This window comes from Suricata suricatta, chromosome 13, assembly GCF_006229205.1.
Source record: "Suricata suricatta isolate VVHF042 chromosome 13, meerkat_22Aug2017_6uvM2_HiC, whole genome shotgun sequence".
Classification (NCBI taxonomy): Eukaryota; Metazoa; Chordata; class Mammalia; order Carnivora; family Herpestidae; genus Suricata; species Suricata suricatta.
This window is the reverse complement of record NC_043712.1, coordinates 7,836,752-7,850,484: the sequence shown is the minus strand read 5'-3', so window position 1 is coordinate 7,850,484 and position 13,733 is coordinate 7,836,752. Positions and strand designations below refer to the sequence as shown.

The 13,733-nt window shown below is 58.1% G+C and overlaps 1 protein-coding gene across 7 annotated transcripts in view; it reads left to right on the top strand.

Annotated features, from left to right (window-relative positions):
• Window positions 1-13,733, top strand: part of RALGPS1 (Ral GEF with PH domain and SH3 binding motif 1) — a 242,937-nt gene that overhangs the window by 206,513 nt on the left and 22,691 nt on the right. For 4 of the 7 annotated variants that reach the window (XM_029920466.1, XM_029920465.1, XM_029920464.1 and 1 more), the window contains exon 11: window positions 8,341-8,467. In XM_029920466.1, the coding sequence (XP_029776326.1) occupies window positions 8,341-8,467 (127 nt within the window). Of the gene's footprint in view, window positions 1-8,340; window positions 8,468-9,578; window positions 9,737-11,913; window positions 11,966-13,733 lie in introns of all 7 variants that reach the window. The other 3 variants (XM_029920461.1, XM_029920460.1, XM_029920462.1) reach the window with 1 other exon arrangement.

Below are 13,733 nucleotides of genomic sequence, written 5' to 3'. Positions count from 1 at the left end.
GCTTCTCCAGCCAGAGTGAGCTTTCTAGGGTGCGAATCTGAGCACTTCTCCGCCCCTCCTAAAAATCTCTACACCTTCCCTCCTTACACTCCAAGCTCCTCAGGTGGCCCGCAGCCGCTGCCCCCGCCCCCATGCGCCCTTAGCTCTTTCGATGGCTGACTCCCTGCAGTTTCTCTAGGAGGTTCTATTGTCTCTGCTCTTGCTGCTCCTGCTACGTAGGCTGGGTCTCTTAGGCCAGCCTGGATGTCAGACCCTCAGCTCCTCTCTGACCTCCCTGTGTTCTCAGATGCCCTGCTCACGGCTCCCCTGGGCACCGGCTGCTTGCCCAGGCGAGCTCCCTAAATCTCCTGAGCCCGGGTCCCACATCAGAGCGCTGAGCTAACACCAGTGCCCGGGAGGCAGTGTTCTCGCCAGGCTTTTCAGTGAGCTCCCATGGACGAAGCGTTTAGCCCAGCTGCTAGCACCTGGGGATGCACAAAGACGGTCGGCTGTTACCGTTACCTCCACCATTATCGTCCCGGTGGTTACACTATCGGTGTAGTTTTCGCTATTAGCACGTTTATTAGTTCTTTTCCTCCTATCAAAGCATGTGTCCCTCCTGGGTGTAACCATCTGCTTGCTTGTCTCTCTCCCACTTGACTGTAAACCTCACGAAAGCAGAATGGCAGCCCTGTAATCCAGCGTGGCTGACCAGCCCCTGGCTCGGGGCCGGCACGGAGCCAGGAAACGTGTGCCGCAGGAAGGAGGGCGGGATGTTGGATCCTTTCCTCCTTCCAAGGAGGCTGTCAGGTGGGACCTCGGTCCCTGTGGTGCAGATGTAGAGTGAGGTAGAGAGGTGACTTTCCCAAGGTCACTCAGCCTGCAAGTGGCAGAAAGCACGGGAGCCCAGGCCCGCCTGCCTCCAGGCTCTCGAGTCCTGAGCTAGGACCAGTCGTCACCCTCACTCCGTCTTGTGCATCGCCGTTATGAGGAGGCCCCTGCTCTTTTCTCTTCCAATCCATGAATGGTCTGTTGGGCAGCCTGTTGGTTTCTTGAGAAAAATGTAATGAAAACCAGACTTTTTTTTCTCAACATGATATCTCGTTCCCCACAGAGACTTGTCAGTACTCATATGTTCCAATAAAACTGCTAAAGAAACAGCCACTTAAAGAGCTTTAAAGATTATTCATGGAAAAATTATGCGGAGGAAAAATAGAGCAATCCTCTGAGATAGTCAAGCCACACGGTCAGTTTTTCCAGCTGTCCGTGCCATATCGGGCCGGGCAGCAGGGACCACGCTCTGCCAAGCAAGGCCAGAACCCTGGGCCATTATCACTCCCCCCACCCCTGCCCTTGCCCCAGCGGACGTGAGACAAACGTGCCAGCTGCCCAGCTCAGAAACTGTCCCGGAAGACACGTGTTCCCTGGTGCCGTCACGTGGTGGCCACCCCGGGATTAGTGGGACAGGAACGTGAGGCCTCTCAGCAGAGAATGTCACTTGCTGGCAGAGAACCCACCCCCGTTCGTAGGTCCCAACTGAATGGAAATTCTGCTTCAGCGTCAGCTCAGGCTGGTGACCAACAATGCAGGGGGTGGGAGTGGCCGAGACCCAGGCCATCCGGAGCAGCCTCAGCTTGGACGCCTGGCCCAGGGAGATCCCAGCTTCTTCAGCTTGGGCCCCCCACCCTTTCCTCAACCCGGCTGAGGGCCATCTGAGGCCAGGCATGCCTCCCAAGGCCATCCAAAGCAGCAAGAAGAAGGAGGCAGGTCTGGGCCTTCTCCTGGAGGGGGGAGTCAGGAGCCCAGCAGAGGAAACCAAGGGTGAGTCCGGAAGCGCAGAAAAGCCAGAATCTGGGAACCATCTGGAGGCAGGTGAGAAAGGGAGGCAGCGGGAAAGCCAAGGAAGCTCCCGGAAGAGCCTCAGAGAGTCCAACTCTCTAGGCACAGCGCAGCACGCATGGGCAGCTGAGGGAACAAAGCCAGCACCCCTCCAGCGCATGACCCAACATGTCCTGGAATGTCCCTTTAAAATGGCAGTTGTAAAATTACCAACTGTGTAGGAGTCCACATGGAAGTGCTCATACAAGCTTGGCACACAGCTGGTGCATAATAGATGCCGGCCATCTCCACCTTCATGAGCAAGAGTAGCAATGGGACCTTCCCCAACACGGAAGTCCCTCCCACTCACCAGATCGCCGCACATGTGTCACTGTGTTTCTTCTGCCTCGGGTTCTGCCTGACCTTTGAACTGCAAGCCCCCGCCCCCCCAGCACGTGGCAGCTGTGTACTCTGTGGCTTTCTCACCTAGGGACCCCCCACCCGCCGCGTGGAGGGCAGCGAACACTCAACCTTAATTATCGCCATTATTATTATTCCTACAACAACACCGGGAGTCAAGTTCCAGTTCAGACCACAGGGGGAGGAGCGGTGCGAGCTGACCTTTACAGAAGACTTTCGGGACCCAGGGCGGGAGCCAGGGTGACTCAGGCGGTGTAATCCCACGGCCGTGCCGCTGATAAACAAGGCCAAGTCCGCCCTCTGCGTGGACTTGGATTGAGCAATAGGCGCAAAACAAAAACAAAGCAGGAGGGCTTCCATGCTTCCCTTTCCTCCCTGGAGCCACCGCACGGGGGCCCTCCTCCAGCTGCCATGGAGCAGAAGGCCTTCCGGGGTGCACGTGCAAGTCACCTGGAGAGCCGGGCCCAGACCCTCCTGAGGCCAATGAAATGAGAACCTCCTGGGCGGGCCCAAGAAACTCCATTTCTCCCCCGACTCTCCAGATGCTTCTGGTACATTCTCCAGTTAACAATCAGAGCTGATGACAGAATGGAACTCCTTGCCAGGAAAACGCACACTCACATGAAGCCTAGTTACACTTTCTGTACCTCCAAGCACTCCTCAAAGGCCACCCTTTCCGGTGAGGTGCAGGCCCCGCCTCTCTGGCTTCCTTATCGTGGGCTGTCAGAGCCTCTTTTGGAGACGCCACGTGCAGGCTGGAAGTGGGACCTCCAGCAGCCTCCCGGGTGTCCTGCCGCCGGACCTTGTCACCCAGGCAGCCCCCCAGGAGGCGGTGTGATGAGGCCAGGTTCCTGGGGCTGCGAACAGTGAGACAGACTCCGGCTGCCTCAACCAAAAGGGGAGCTGTTGGCTCGTGGGGTCCGGGAAGGGCTGAGCGGCCAGGGATGGAGGACGCGGCCCCGGGCTCAGGAACGACTGAAGCAGGACTCTCTTCCACCAGCAGGAAACATGGCCACTGACAATGTCTAGGTTTTATTGCCCATCTGGGAAAAAGTGACTGTCCTCAGACGTGTTCTAGGCTCAAATCTGAAAATTCTCAGGAAGATGTCTAGCCCTATCCGGGTCCAGGAGCAAGGCCACAATGGTCTGGCCTTGGCTCCCCTGTGACCCTGCCAGTGGTAGGAAGGGCTTCCTGGAGGAGGTGGTGGGGAGGTGGTGGGGAGGTGGGCCCAGGTGTCTGCTCCATGGATTCACAACGCCTAGACTTGAACCTGATTGCCTAGCCAACCAGCTCCCTGCCCTTGAAGCTTAACGTCCTGAGCTGCTGCTTCCCCACTTGTGAATTAAGGCGAATATGCAGACCTCAGAGGGGTGCCGTGTGGGTTAGATGTGAAGGTGCCGCAGGGCTGCAGCAGGACGCAGATGGCACAGTCCAGCGGGGAGATCAGCGTAGAGCTTCGGAAAGGGGCTCCTTATAAAGACGTGGGCAGGGTGGAAGGAACCCCTAGGACATCTCAGCACCCCAACGCTGGAACAGGAGTGCAGGGAGACAGCGGTTATGAAAACCAGAGTAGAGAGGACTTGGGGAAACTGCCGCCTCCCAGGGGTGGCCCCGAAGGAGAGTCTGGAGGAAATGATGCCATTGCCTCTCTCCTCCCTTCCTCGCCCCGCCCCCGTCTCTGGCCACAGCTCCCCCATAGGCCTGATCCAACGAGGAACCAGAGGGAAGGGAGCCCACTGACCGAGGCCCCAGAGCCCAGCTCCCAGTTCATGGCACAGGATGGAAAAGGGCGCAGGACGAATCTGGAGGGCAAATGGAAGATTCCAGCACAGCCCCTGGCACACAGTCGGCATCCATGTGTTCTTAAAGTATTCTCATTTTAAATCGTGGCATAGAGATCACCCATTGGGCCCACTATCCATATTTAACAGAAATTAACATTTGCCATATTTTATATTTTTTTAAGTAAAATAGCACTATAGCTAGAGCAGAAGTCCCCCTTACCCCGTCCTTCCTCTTTCTTCACCACAAAGGTTTCTACTCTCCTGACACCACTTTGTGTTTTTCCCGTGCAGGTTTTTTATATGGTAGTATTGTTTTGTGTGTCTTACAAGGTGTACAAAAATGGCATCATGCCTCAGTGTAAACATTCGTTGCACCTTGCCATTTCCACTGAGCCTAGGCTTCTAGGATATAATCTGTATTGATTCCTATAAATCCAGTTTCTTCACTGTTTTCTGCTCTGTAGAATTTGTTGGGTGAATGGCGCACAGCTCATTTGTCCATTTCCCCCGAGGGGCAAGTCGATTGCGCCCACCTTTTTGCTGCCGTCACAGTGCTGCACGGAGCATCCTTATAAATGTGTCTCCTGGCTCCTGTGGCACGTGCAGGAGCTTCCGGAGGGTAACCCGGAATTGGAATCGCCTGGTCACAAAGGCAGAGCATCTTGGAAAGCTAACTGCTTTCCAAATACTTGGCACCCCTGGGAGTCCGTTCTTCCACATCCTAGCCAACACTTGATGTTGTCAGGCTAGTTGATTTTTGACAACCTAATATGGTGAAAGAGTTTTTTCTCACTGTTACTCTACAGTCTGCATCCCTTTATCACCGGTGAGGTCAGCATCTCTCTCTGTGGTTATTGGTCACGTGGCGTTTTCGTCCTTTGTGAATTTCTCGTTTGTGTCCTTCACCCATTTTCTCTGTGTGGTTTGCCTCTTTCTTACTGATATTTGAAGTTTGTTATGTATCTCAACACGAATCATTTGCTGGCAGCGTGGGTGACACGATCCCTCCTCCCCAGAGTACAGTTTGCCTTTCAACATTGATTTTTGCTTTTGTTTGTTTGTTTGGGTGCAGAAGTTTTGATTTTTATGTAATCAGTTCAAATTTTTTTTGTACTTCAAGGCTTATGCTTTTGTTTCTTTTCCCAGCGTCACCAAGATCATCTCTTAGATTTCTTTTCCCAGTAGTTTCGCGTTTTTGCTTTTCCCATTAGTGGCGTGAATCCACTTGTGTAACAGAAGGTTCCAACCTTCTCCCCACAGCCCGACGGTTCTCGCGCCCTCGCTGCCCCACTGACCCACCGTCCTGAAGCGAGGCCGGGCTCTCCCTTCCGATGTACCCAACTGTTTCTCCGTCCCTGCCCCAACACCAAACTAGGTGCATTCCTACCATTTTGTGTTTCGTTCTGATCTCTGGTAGGCGCAGGCCTGTTCTGCCCTTCTTAACAACTGTCCTGGCCACTTCCTCCCTTCACTGCTCCGTCAGGACTTTTAGATCAGCTTGACTTCAGGCAGCATTGAACACCACACCACGGGCAGTTTCAGGCACGGAATTGACGTGCCCAGCTTTTCATTTTGTCAAACGCTCACGGAGCTGTATGGGGGATGGGTTTCAGAGGATCCGTCAGGAGGTGGAAGAAGGTAGAGGGGACCCAGCCCAGGTGGTGACATGAGAGATGGATGTGGATGGGGATGTACAGAATCTAGGGGCCTTGGTGATTGTGTATGGTCAGCAAAGAGGAGGTAAGAAGAGAGGGGTGCCCGGGTGGCTCAGTAGTTTAAGTGTCTACTTTGGCTCAGGTCATGATCTCACAGCTCGTGAATGGAAGCCCCACGTCGGGCACTGTGCTGCCAGCTCAGAGCCTGGAGCCTGCTTCAGATTCTGTCTCCCTCTGTCTCTGCCTCTCCCATGCCCATGCTTTGTTTCTCTCTGTCCCCAAAATAAATAAACATTAAAATAAAATTTTTTATGAAGAGGAGAGACCAGTCACAGTCTGGGAGAAGCCAAGACGACCCGACACTCCAGGCCAGATGACAGAGTGTCCACTGTTGGAATACAGGAGGAGGTTCTGGGTCCGACCGGCACTGAGCAGAACTGCGTAGAACGTTCAGACAGAAGCATCCTGGGTGTATTGGTCTCGGGTTCAGAAAAGAGGGCTGCGGGACAAATTTAAGAGCCATAAGCCTATCTGGAGAGTTAACATCAAACCAAACCAGAGCCAAAGAGGGAAGCCTGTATAGGAAACACCAACCTGAGCGCCAGCTGGAGGGTAAAGAGCCCACGGAGGAGCCAGTTACAGTGGCGAAGAGGCACGGGGAGAGGCGGGAGTGAGACAGCACGGACACCTGCGACGTGAGCCGTTTCCAGAAGGACTGGCCACTAGCACCAGATGCTGCAGGCTGCGGGGAGAAGGCGTGGGGTCAGAGGCAGAGCTCTGAGGAGCACAGTCCTCTGAGGACATGCGACTGGCCAGGAGGAACACGGGGCCAAGGGACCCTATTCCACAGAAAACGGGAGATGACGATGTGTTTAGAGGCTGGGGAAGGGACCAGAAGGAGAGAGGAGGCGATGGCATGCTTTCTCAGAGGGCACAGGCAGGCCCGGGGAGGAGAGGTGTGCCGAGCCCCAGGCCCAGCAGGAGTGCACGTGTGGATGGGGCATGCGTGGCACTGGCGAGGCTGAGCTGACAGCCACGGTCTTCTCGTGGAGGCGGAAGGGTGGTGTCACTGGAAAGGGAGGGGGCTTAAGGAGAGAGGGATTGGCGGTGTAGCCCGGGGGTCTGAGGGAGGAGGTGTGTGTACAGGGTGGGGGTGAGGAGGGGAGGCAGGGGTGAGAACCCAACAGCTGGGAGCTGGAAGCTGGCGCTCCGGGTGGTGTGAGGTCCCGCCTTATGAACCTTCCAAAGGGCCAGAAGGGACCTAGATTTCCTGCAGTGACAGGCTGGGAACAGGGCTCGTTATTTGGGATTTAAAATGAGCATGAGCCAAGCATGCTGGAGAACCAGGGAGCCCCCCGGCCCCTAGTCCATCTATGGCGTCATGGGGTGGAGGGTCTGAAGCCCCGGGTGGACCTTGGGCCTCACAGGCCCTCTAGGAGAATTCCCCCAGTTCCCCCGCGTGTGTGTTTGGTATGGCCGAGCTTCTCAGTGGAAGTCCGGGCTCCTATTTGCGGTGTCTGTCCCAGGTGGCCAAGGCTAGGCTAGCACCTGGGGTCACCTCCCTTAAAGATGTCCCCTTCCTGGGGCACCTGGCTGGCTCAGTTGGTTGAGTGGCAGACTTCGGTTCAGGTCATGATCTCACAGTTTGTGGGTTCAAGCCCTGCATTGGACTCTGTGCTGACCGCTCTCCCTCTCCCTTTCTGCCCCTCCCCCACTCCTGCTTTTTGTCTCTCTCTCTCTCTCTCTCAAGATTAAATAAATATTAAAAAAAAAAATAGATGTCCCTTCCCAAACCACAGAAACGAAAGAGGACAATTGTGGTCGGGGCCACGCCTCTCAAAAGATAGCCACAGACATGGCCACGTGAAAGATTCTGCCTCAGTCTCTGCATCCGGCACTCAGTGTGGCTTGAGGCCCTGGCCTCTGGCTCTCGTGACTTCCCAGTGACCCCAGGAATAGGGCTGAGAAGGACATGGTAATAAGTGTCCTAATAAAACAAGTAGAAGCGCCATCTGTGAAATTCCGTGTTCATGACCTCATGAGCTCCCAGCCACCTGCGGGGTGAGCTGAGTTAGTCCCACTTTTCAGACAAGGAAACTGAGGCTTAGGGAACGAGTTAAGTAACCTGGTCACCAGGCAGTAGCTGAGAGGCCTGGGGTCTCGACCCCTGCCTCCCTAGCCGGGCCCTATCTTGGTCAACCCACCGCCTCCTCTGAGAAGCCGCCCATCCCTTTCTGTTGAGTGAGCAGGCCGAGAACAGAAAGCAGCTGTAGGCACACGGGGCCAGGTCACTGGATGTGGACTCAGAAATGTACTGTGAAGTCCCTGTTCTGTCACCCAGCTGGGTGGCCCCGGATAAGTGTTGCTGTGGGGAACCCAGGCCAGCCTGCCTGTCCTCACATCCACCCATCTCCATCCGCACATTCTCCCCTGCATCAGCCGGTGCCACTGGGGTCACGGGGCCCCATGCAGAGCAGGACACTGGCCATCTTGACAGTCCTTTCAGAGGCTCGTTATACTGCTGGCTCGGGGTCTGTGTCTCCTGAATAGAAACCTTGTGTGACCCTGGCCCCACCTGCAACAGCGAGCCAGGTGCCTTGCCCCGCCGGGGGCCACCTCCTCTGAGCCTCCCCAGCCCGGCCCCCCACTCTCATCCCTCTCTCTCTCTCTGCTCTGTTCACAGGCCCCTCCGCTGGCTCCGGTTCTGCGAGGTTCAGCCGGCGGCCCACCTGTCCCGACGCGTCTGTGGCCGGTAGCCTCCCCACACCCCCTGTCCCGAGACACCGGAAGAGCCACAGCCTGGGAAACAAGTGGGTGACCGAGCGAGCCCCCGTGGGCCCCAGGGCTGCTGGGACTGCTTGCCTCCTGGGAGCCTCCTCTCAGGCTGGCACAAGCTGGTGGAGGGGGGGGGGCGGAAAGGGCGGGGGAGCAGTCTGCAGCGGCACAGCCTGCATCCGGGCGACAGGGATCACTGGCTCGGGAGCCAATGGGGAAGGCATACAGGGAAGCCCAGGGCAGCAGTGACTGGATTCCAGAAGGTTTGCCAAGCTCAGTTAGTGCCTCCCTTGGGGAACGCTCCAGAGCCTAGTGGACACCGTGACAGTCATCCAGGGCATCACCAAGTGTCTCAAGGCCCCTGCCCACTTTGGGGCAGAGTCTCTGCTTGCCAGGTGCTTCAGAAAGCCTGCAGAGCAGTGAACCTGCCACCAGTTCACCAGCCTTGTTGGGCCAACAGCTCGGGGATGGGGTGTTGGGCACAGGCCCTCGAACCGTTGGATCCCTCCTCCCTCTCTTCTTCCCTCCCTCCCTCGCTTCCTTTCTTCCACCACTAAATCACAGGCCTCAGCCAGCTCACAGGCTGGAGGGGAAGAAGCTTGCTGTCTGAGGGTTTAGAGCTTGCTCTGTGTCAGATACTCCGCTATGTGCCTGTCAGGCATTGTCACCGAGCCCGACAGGCCTCCGAGGTGGGGGCCGTATTATACATGTAAGATGAGTCCTAGGAGGCTCAATGAGGTGAAGCACCTTGCAGTGAGGAGAAGGTTGGAACAAGGATTTGGACCAGACGTGTGACTCCAGAACCAAGCATACCGCCCACAGGTTCACGCTGTCCCTTCACTCGTGTGGCTCCATCATTCACAAACACGACCCACTCACATGAGCCTTGGAATCATCCTAAGAGACAGACAGGGCTAGTATCCGTAGTCCCCATTTGACAGATGGACAAACTGAGGCTCAGAGAAAGGATGTGACTTGCCCAAGGTCACGCCATGAGATAAGGCCGAGCCTGGCCTTGAACCGTGGTTCTGGGTGGATGCCTCTTTCCTCCGGCTGCTCCGTGTGCTCAGGACCCCAGGGCAGGCGTCCTCACTGTGGCTCCACGGATAAGGAGCTCTGCCTTCTTTCTTCCTTTCCGTTTTCCAGTATGATGTGTCAGTTGAGTGTAGTTGAGAGTAAAAGTGCGACATTCCCGTCGGAGAAGGCGAGGCACCTGCTGGACGACAGCGTCCTAGAGCCCCGCAGCCCCCGCAGGGGCCTCGCCCCTGCCTCCTCCTCTGCCGTCACCAATGGACTCTCCCTAGGTAAGCGTCTCCGGCCTGCACACGACAGCAGGCGGGCCACAGTGCCACGTGTGCTCCGTGTCTGTCTCTGTCACTGTGCAGCGCCCGGTGGCCCCTCACCCTCTGCAGAAAGGGCTCCCCCCCAGGAGGAGGTTTGCTTCCCGAAGCGCCCCGGGGGTGTCCTCACCCTGCCCTGAGCGCGGCAGGCAGGTGGAAGGAAGCAGACACAGACCCGAGACCCGCTGTCATTGGCTGGCAACTTCGAGAGGCCGGCTGCTGCCCTGGCGGAGCTCCTGTCCCCACAAGCCCCGACCCCAGCAGTGCCAAGCGGGGGAAGGTGCCTGGGGACAGCAGTGGGGTGGGCCACCGGGTTCTCACTCGTGTACTTGTCTTCACACCGAGAAGCCAGAGTTAGGATGAAAAATTGATCTTCAAGGGATAAAATTGCATGTCTGAGCCTCAGTCAGAAGCGGCACTCATGTCCGTGGAAGGAACAGAGACCGAGCTGCCGAGGGGGCTGGAGAGAGGTTGGAGGCAGAGCTGAGGACATTGTTGAGCTCTGGTCACAGGCCTGTCACCCTGCAGTGCCCAGGCCACCTGTCACTACTACCATCAGACAAGTACACTCTCACTGGCTGTGCCCTTTCAGTGTGCCTGTGCTTCCGTGGTCTGTGTGTCTGTGTGTCTGTCTGCGAGCCCTCCCAGGGCTGGGCGTGGCTTAGACGGTTGCCAGGCTGGGGGGTTGATCTGGCGAGGTCTGCAGGGTGGGGGGCCCGTGAGCAGCAGGAGGAAGGCGGAGGAAGGGGAAGGGTGGGAATCACGTGTCACACGTCCCGGTCTCTGAGGCCGTGTCACCACAGGGGCAGCCATCTCCCACCCGCCCTCCCCCCTGAAAGGCTGTGACGAGCAAGGTCTGCATCTGCCTTCTCACCTGGGAGGAGGTTACCCTGATTGGACCCAGTCCGGGGTTTCCGACAGCTTAGGACAGTGGAGCCTGTGGCTCATAGGTGTCAGCGTGTGGGGGAGAATTCTGGGGTCAGTGTGTTCAGGAAAGGCTGGGTGCGCCAGGTAAGCAGGGCCGCTCCGAGAGACTGGAGTATGCTGATGAGTTATGGATCTCTCCAGAAAGGCTGTAGTGTGCAGGGGCCCACCGTCTGGTTGTGGAACCCTTCCCTCGAAGCAGCCTGGAATGGGATGGGGGTGAAGTTGTGAGGAATCATTCTGAGAAGTGCCAGACCCGGAGCATTCAGCTGGACGGCAGGACAGCTGCTTTCCATCCGGGAAACCTTTCTGAACTGGGCCTGTAACCCCCAGGCCTTGCTGTCCTGAGACAGAGAGCGGAGTCCGGCACAGGGCTGTCCAGCTTCCGGGCAGGAGGTCAAGAGGTTGGTTCTTGGCTCCCCTTCTTGGGAAACTCCGATGTTTTTCTGCTCAGAGCTGAAAGCCCGGGAACCATGTGCACGTGTGCCCTGTTTGGAGCCCTCGCCACTCAGTGACTCCCAAGGGGCCCGAGACCTCCTCCCTCCCCCTTTCCCGCGGGCCAGCCTGGGTGCCAGCAGGCAGCCCGGACAGAGAGCTGAGCCGAGGCACCTCCGAGTCCTGAGAGCGCACAGAGGCACTTGGTGGTGTGCAGGGACGGGTGTCCTTGTGGCCAGAGCCAGGCCTTGGAGAGCAGGTGTCCCGGTCCACGCCGGAGGGGCAGCCTGGGCGAGGCGGAACCCCTCTCTTGTGTACGCTCCCTCGAGGCTTCTGTCTGTGATCCTCCTGGCCCTTGGGAGAGGAGGTGCTCATTCAGCCCCTGTCCTCACTAAGTGAGGCTTGTTCTAGCCCTGGGTCACTTGGGCCAGGAGGGAGGCCGTGGTGGGGTCAGGCCAGCCCAGCACAGAGGCCGAGGGACACTGAGCCCGGTGGGCCAGTGGGCAGGCCGCCGCTGCCGCCTTCACAGAGGGAAGGGAGCGGAGGGCCTACCGGGAACGGTGGGAGGGGCTGGTTCTTCGATGCTCCCAGGAGAGGGCGTCAGAAATAGCGGCAGCAAAGCCCCAAGTCACACGGAGGCCCACCGGGTCGGAAAGCCGTTTGAGTGGCACTTCTGTGGAGCTCAGGGGCCTGGGCCTTCTGACCCAGGGGAGCAGACTCCTCTGGGGTTGGCCCCTCTTCCGCGAGGCTGCCACGCTCATTGATCTGTGTTCCTTTTCCAGGCAGTAGTGAGAGCTCAGAGTTTAGTGAAGAGATGTCTTCAGGGCTGGAAAGGTGAGTGTGGCCTCAGCTCGGCCTCCCTCCCAGGGTGGCACTCAGGGCTCTGGGCAGGGACCAGCCCCCACCCCCACCACCCCTCACTGGCTGCTCCTCAGGTCAGCTTGGGGCCCAGGGGCAGGACCCCCTCGGCGTGGGGGGTGGAGGAGCAGGATGGGCGTAGGGTGGGGGGTTCCAGCCCCATGCTCTGAGCAGCCCACCATCATTGTCCGGTCCAGAGCCAGCCCAGGAGCCCGAAACCAGCAGCCCTTCCCCGGGCTGAGCTGCAGAGGACGCCCTGCGTGCAGATTTGGTCTGAAATGTGGGTTCTTAAAACCAGAAGCTTGAGATGGGCCTGGTGTGGAGATGGGCCCGTGGCTCCGCCTGGTGGGGTCTGAGAGTGTTGCATCCGCGTGACCTTGGGCTTTGGGCTGATACCCACCCTGCTGGGCACTGGTGACAGTGAAGTGGACCCCAGCCCGGGGTTTGGCTCCCTGTGGTGAGGCCTTCTGCCCCAGGAGTGGGACCTCCTGCTCAGGACCCGCCGGCTGCATCTCTTCCACATGCTGGTGTTTTCTCTGCACCAGGCTCCTGGGGGGCCAGGGGTGGGGGGCGACAAAGACTCAGTGGGGAGCGGTGGCTTCGCCAGAGTGAAGGGCGTCGCGGTGACGGGAGGCCTGAGAGGACGGTAGGGAGAAGTCCACTGACGCTGAAGGCTACACAGAGGCAGGTCCGCACCGTCTTTCAGCGTAGCCCCTCCACGCATGTGCGGGGTGCGTGCACACAGATGGGCACACACACGCCCACGCCTGTACACACAGTGTCCCACAAGCTTGCACGCACACACGCATACATACATGTGGTCTCACACGTGTGGGTGTACATACACACCACGCTCACACATACACGCACCTCACACGTGCTCACACACACACACACGATCCACACTCTTCACTCCTCCGGGGGTGCTGGAGCTTCCCATCTCACCGGTCCCCACAGCCATAAAATGGCCAGAGAGGAGGTGACCCCACCCAGCAGTTCCTCACGGGGCACAGAGACGTAAGTGATAGCCAGCAGCGAGTTTTGTTGAGCATTTCCCCATGGGCCAGATGTTGTCGTGGCCTCACTGGACCCTCGGCCCCGCGGTGGTTATCTATGGTGGCCAGCGAGGCTCAGGGAGGTGGGGTGACTTGTCTGGCTTCGTAGTCCTCCGGTAGGGCAGAGCCGAGCCAGGTCCACGTCCTCCCAGCGGCCGAGCCCACCCTTCCCTGCTGTGCTCCCGGCCTGCTCCGGAGGGCTGCTGTGACAGCTGCGGGGACTGGCCCCACATCGGTCAGTTGGTCTGTCTGTCCTTGTGAAACGCTGGAGGGCAGGCCCCGAGCCCTCTGGCCCGGCTGCAAGACTCCTGGAGGGATGTTCGCTCTGTTCTTGCTTGGGCTGCTCAGGCCAGTGGTCCGCTGCCCTCGCCTTGAGGCCAGCCCAGCGGTGGAGATGAGAACCAGACAGGGTCAAGAGCAGACCCTACCCCTGATGAGCAAAACTGTGACTTTTGTCAATATCCGTCAGGGCACTCCTAGAGAGACCCCGAGGAAGGGGTTTTACAGGGACGCCAGTGTCCCCAGGCCACAGGCCAGTGAAGGGACACTGAGGGGACCATGCAGGCATGGTGCCAGGATCCTGAATATCCTCCAGACCTGAACCTCTTCGCTGGTTCATCCGTTCCCTCATTTACTCATTCAGTCACTGAGTCGCTGTTTAGTGAGCCGCTGTGTCCTGCAGGCTCCCC